This window comes from Microtus ochrogaster, chromosome 1, assembly GCF_000317375.1.
Source record: "Microtus ochrogaster isolate Prairie Vole_2 chromosome 1, MicOch1.0, whole genome shotgun sequence".
Taxonomy (NCBI): Eukaryota; Metazoa; Chordata; class Mammalia; order Rodentia; family Cricetidae; genus Microtus; species Microtus ochrogaster.
The window spans coordinates 64,228,614-64,234,319 of NC_022009.1; the positions used below are offsets into that span (position 1 = coordinate 64,228,614).

The window sequence follows — 5,706 nt, forward strand, 5'->3', positions numbered from 1 at the left end:
CTCCGCCTGAGTTCCCATTGGCTTCCGGGGCAGCCACTCTCCAGGACAACCTGACTCTGCAACTCCCAGTACCTTGTTAGCGCCCCCTCGAAGCCCCGCCCACTCCCCCACGAAGTTCCTCCCATCGCCCGCCCACTCACTCAGAGCGCGAGGAACCCTCCCGAGGAGCAGCCCCACCCACTCTTCCATCCGCTTGTGGAAGCTCCGCCCATTCTGCCGCCCGCTCCCCGGGGCTCCGCCCACTTTACCCGCCCGCACAGCTCCGCCCCCTCCTGCCTGCATCTCTGCTCCTTCCCTTCTTCCGTCGCTTCTACCTCTCCCCGCCCCCACAGCTGCCTTTCATTGGCTAAAAAGGCAAAACCGCGCGAGGATGCAGCAGAGCCGCACTCTGATTGGCTAGAGGCTAAGCCGGGCCCTTTGTCATTGGCTGATACGAGAAACCAGCAAGAGTGGCTGTGCAGCGGGCGTGCGGCCGCTGCTTTGTTGCCGGAGGGGGCGGCGTTGGAAGTTGCAGGCTTGCGGGGGCCAGCGTTCGCGGGGAGTGGGGTCGCGGCCGCTGCTATCGTCCCCCCGGTAGTCTTTGGCCAGTCCCCGCCCTACAGCAGCCATGAGTGGTGGCGTATACGGCGGAGGTGAGTGAGCGCGGCGGCGCCTCAGGGCTTACGGGCCGGAACGACCGGCCCGGGTCTCTGGCCGCTTCCGTTTCCCTCCGGTCCCCGGCGGGCCCTTCCGGTCTTCTGCCGGTCCTTCCGGTCCCCGTACGGACCACGGCCTCACCGTCCCTTCGGACCCGGAGCTCGCGCGAGTGGGCTCCCGGAGACGGCCTCGAGGGAGGGTCTTGTCGCTTCTTGCCCCCGGGACTTCGGGACCGGCGGGCTCTGATGGCAGTCACCGGGCACGTAGGGTCCCTTGCCGTACCGGTTCCGCCGCGCGTTCGTCCCCGGCAGCTCGCGGAGCTTCCGGGCCCTCGGGTTGGGCACTGGGTGCGAGTCGTACTCGGTGTTGCGGCTGCTGCTCCCGATCCTGCAGCAGCTGCTACAGACTAGACCTCGCTGCTGCTGTGTCCCGTGCCTAGATGATCGGAGCGCTGAGGTACACGCTGCTGTTCCCCTCCAGCTGGGCAGGAGCCTTTTCTAGACTGGCGATAACGAAGTCGGGGCTCCCACGTACTTGTCCTTTCACGTGTAAATGATTAAGGACGCTTCTCTGCGTGGACGCTGACAGGAAATGGGGCTGCTATTCCCCGCACTAATGAAGAAACTATTGGAAAAGTTAAACAACAAGGCAAAAATTAAAAGACTTCCTTTGTAGGTTGGGAGCAAATAGTTTGTGGGATGAGGAAAAGGCATTTCAGAGCGGCCGTTTCTTTGTATGCTATGTGCCGGTAGCATATACCCAAGAGTATCGGAACACACACTACAGATTTGTCTGTATCGAGTCAGTAGATCAGTGTCCACTCGTTTTAACTGGAGTGTAGGATTTGTATGAGTGAACCATAGCTGTTTCTCTAGAAACTGTTAGGGTTTATGTCTTTTCCCCTCCTAGAAGTGTGGCAGTAATAATCACAGTTAGCTAATATTTATTGTGCTGCTTGTTTGTCAGAACTCTTCGAAGCATTTTTATGCATTAAAACATTGAAGACATTTACTCATTATAGAGTCCGATGAGATAGGAAATATTAAGTACAGTTTACAAATTAGGAAACTGAGGCAGAGACGTTATTAAACTACCCAGTCTATTGGTCACTTTCCTGTTCCTGTGATTAAACAAAGTAACCAAGCCCCATGACCAGGGCAATTTCTAGAAGGAAGAAAGTGCTTCTTCTTAGTCCAGAGGGAGAAGAGTCCGTTATGGCAAGCATGGTGGTAAGAGCCAAAATCTGTGAGCTCACATACTCAAACTCAGGCACAAAACAGAGAAAGCAAACTGGCTAACTGGGAACGACTGGACTTTAAAACTTAAAGCCTGTCCCCAGTGACTCCTTGCTACATCAAGACCCACATCTTCTAAATCTCCCTCAAATAGATTTAGATTTAACAACCAGATGTTCAAATATCAGAGCTCATAGGAGACAGTTTTCATTGAAACAATTGCATGTGTGTTTCCTTGTAAAATATGAGTTGCTCTACACTGGAGGTCTAAAAAGCTATGGGGTTTCTCTTTGGGTGTGTCTTTGTAGCTAGCACTAAACTGGTGTTGTGGTTTATGGCTTTAGCTACTAGCGTTATAGCTAGAAGAGCTTCTCCTAAGGCCTTAGCAATTGAATGATGGTAAATAGGATTAGTATTTTCAATGTTGGGGAAATGAACCCTTTGACTAATGAGCACTGAAAAACCAAATGCATTATTCTAGGATGCCTGCTGTTTGTGGTGAAGCATTTGGAAAATGTAAATGGAGCTTTTTCTCCGAATTTGACTGAAAAAGTTTGCCAGCTTTCTTACTCAGCATTAAACTATCTCCTAATATCTAGAATGTGTAACTTCAGTGAGACCTTCATTTAATGCTTTTTATTTGGCCTGTATAATTACACTTTTAAGTTCTGATTCTCCATGCTTTTCTCGTTTTCATGTTTTGCAGAATTTCTTGATTACGTGAAACATAATTTCTTATAATTGATTAAATGGTCCTCTGATTTATTAGGCAGTTAGTGTGCTTGTGTGTGTGCATTTGGTTTGTTGTCGTTGCTGCCATTTGTACCCTTCCTGTGCCTGAATAAATGGCCTCTGTGGGCTGTCTCAGCCTCGGGTTTTAGCTTTGATTTGGTGATGGTAGGGTAACCGTACCTCTTGCCCGTGCCTTGTTCTAGTGTAATCATTAAAAGCTGGTGCCCCCCCCCCCAAGTAAAAAGTGTTCAGATGCTGGGTTCTGTCTCCCTGGAGGTTGGAGTCTGAGCAGGCAGCCATAGCTCTGCAGTGTCACAGCCCCGGATGCTCTCTCCACAGTCTTCTCTCTTAGGTTCGTTCTGGTAACAGTTCCCTCTTGTTTCCCCAGCTCGAATGATTACCAGGGCAATGGGCAGTCCCTCTGTTTGTCCTGTTTTTATTTTTTTCTGTTTGTCCTTTTATGCTGTGACTATAGAGGTTTATAAACAGTCACTTTAGTAAGGAAACTTACTACCTGTTCATGTACCATGTCTTTCCTGGTTAAACCTCTACTGATAAACAATACAGTACTTGCCATATTTTAATTAATTAAATAAATCTTGGTGGTAATTTAAAACTAGGTTCAAGCCAGACATGGTAGCACATGGTTTTAATCCCAGCACTTGGGAGTCAGAGACCGGTGGATCTTGGTGAGTTCCAGGACAACTAGGATGTCATAGAGAGATCCTGCTTCAAAGCAGTAGCAAAAACTAGGTTCTAGCTAATGATATATGAATGTAATAAATGTTTGCAGAGTTTTAAATATTCTCATTTTATATATATATAAAATATGTCCTTAACTTTCATAGGACACTTAGAAGTTAGAAGAGGTAATTTTCTCTCTCTCTCTCTGTCTTTCCTTTTGTTTGCTTTGTTGAGACAGAGTTTCTCTGTGTAGCCCTGACTGCCTGGAACTAGTTCTGTAGACACTCTAGGTGGCCTGGAACTCAGAGATCTGTCTTCCTCTACTTCTGCCTCCCTTGGTGAGATTAAAGGTATGTGTAATAGTCTCTTCAGCAATTCTCTTTTAATCTCTTCAGATGAAGTTGGCGCCCTTGTTTTCGACATTGGATCATATACAGTGAGGGCTGGCTATGCTGGCGAGGACTGCCCCAAGGTAAGAACAGCGATAAGAATTACTTAGATAGGCAAGAATCGTCTGTGCAAAATTAAATTCAAGCAGAAACTCGAAGCAAAAATGACAGTAGACACTAGGAACCCCACCAACCACTTGAAAGCAGGTGATTGTTCATGCCGCGTTTAACTCTCTAGGTTGATTTCCCCACGGCCATTGGTGTGGTGTTGGAGAGAGACGATGGAAGCACCATGATGGAAATAGATGGTGACAAAGGCAAACAGGGCGGCCCCACCTACTACATAGACACCAATGCCCTCCGCGTGCCCAGGGAGAACATGGAAGCCATCTCACCACTCAAGAATGGCATGGGTATGAATTTGATTGTAAATAGTGTTCACGGTCCTTTTAGATATAAAACAGTAACTGATGGGTATCAGGTGTTTTTGTTTTAATTCCACAAAGAAATATTTTGGGTACTGAGAATACAAAGGTGTATAAGAAGTGTTCTTTTCCTTAAGCTTGGTCAGGAGAGTTTGGTGATGCACAGAAAACTGTATACTGTATCCTGGGTAAGAGCTGTGTAGGTGTGGTCATGAGACAATGGTATTAGAGAGGAGGCCTTCTGAGTGTGACCAGCTGCTTTTCCTGGTCCTCTTTCTCTTCTGATCACCGCTTGGCCTGTAGCAAGAATTGTTAAGTGTCTATTAAGCACCCCATTTATATTTGGGGTAGATCAGAGGCCCACCTGGAAGAACCAAAAAGAGATTTTCTGTGTAGGAAATGGTAGCGGCCTCTTCTGTAAAGTAGATTCTGTATTCAGGCATTGATTTGTACGTCACAGAAACAGGCTCTCCGTCTTAGAAGATGCTCATTCGCTCATTACCAGCTAAGCTTTGGTTCCGACTGTGACGTTTCTGTTCTAGTTGAAGAATGGGATAGTTTCCAGGCCATTCTGGATCACACTTATAAGATGCATGTCAAATCCGAAGCCAGCCTACATCCTGTTCTCATGTCGGAAGCACCGGTGAGACCCACTGTCCTTTTTCTTCTTTTACTTCCCACTCACTTGAAGATTTTCTTTTTCTTTCTTTTTAAAAACGAATTGATTAATTTATCGTGAGCACATACGTAGGTGCTCATGTGGCAGCACACATGTCAGAGGCATAGTTCTCTCCACCAGTGGACCCCAGGATCTAACGAGGGTTACCAGGCTTGGTGGCTGAAGCCTGCTGAGCCATCTTGCTGCTCCTGCTTTTAAAGAGCCAACGAAATTCACATTTGGAATTTGGGACTTTGGGGAAAGCTTAATTTTTATTATGGTTAAAACATTTCAACAAATGAATTGGCTTTGTTTGTGAATACTAGTTACAAGAGGGATGATTGGGTGTTTTAAAATTCATATTTAGGATTTTGGTTACTAGATTTAATATCTCATAATACTTTTGTTTTTAGAATCTTGATTTTCCTGTGATTTGAAAAGTCTTTATTTCTAGAACTCATAGCAGCTGACAGTTTTACCTGTTTAATAATAGAGTTCAGTTTGTCATTTATTAAAAAAGGCAGTTTTTAATATTATTTCTTGCCAGTATGGCATGGAGTGGTCCGTGCTGTAATGACTGCATAGTGAATAACTGGGTCCCTCCCTCCCGCAGTGGAATACCAGGGCCAAGAGGGAGAAGCTGACAGAGCTGATGTTCGAGCACTATGGCATCCCTGCGTTCTTCCTGTGCAAGACTGCGGTTTTGACGGCGTATCCTTCCGTGTGGGATTTCTCTGTCTGTGCAAGACACTAGTGCGGAGGTGTTGTCCTCCTTTCTAGCTTTTTACCTCTGAGTATTTTTAAACTTTTTTCCCTGTTCTTGATATATGGTCATTGTACATTGTACACAATCTCCTTCAAATATATTATGTACTGAACCATTTTTACCTGCCTTGGCTTCTTAGACTCCCCTGCCTGCTCTAATAGTCTCCCCTCTTTCCTTTTCC

The 5,706-nt window shown here is 46.5% G+C and overlaps 1 protein-coding gene across 2 annotated transcripts in view; it reads left to right on the top strand.

The window, feature by feature from the left end:
• Window positions 1-461: 461 nt before the first annotated feature.
• The window catches only part of Actl6a (actin like 6A), a 15,350-nt gene continuing 10,105 nt past the window's right edge, over window positions 462-5,706 (top strand). Inside the window, exons 1-5 of one of the 2 annotated variants that reach the window (XM_005343766.2) lie at window positions 462-632; window positions 3,683-3,759; window positions 3,915-4,089; window positions 4,644-4,744; window positions 5,373-5,470. In XM_005343766.2, coding sequence (XP_005343823.1) covers window positions 608-632; window positions 3,683-3,759; window positions 3,915-4,089; window positions 4,644-4,744; window positions 5,373-5,470 — 476 coding nt within the window. In that variant the 5' untranslated portion in view covers window positions 462-607. Of the gene's footprint in view, window positions 633-781; window positions 1,093-3,682; window positions 3,760-3,914; window positions 4,090-4,643; window positions 4,745-5,372; window positions 5,471-5,706 lie in introns of those variants that run through there. The other variant, XM_013347546.2, reaches the window with a different exon arrangement.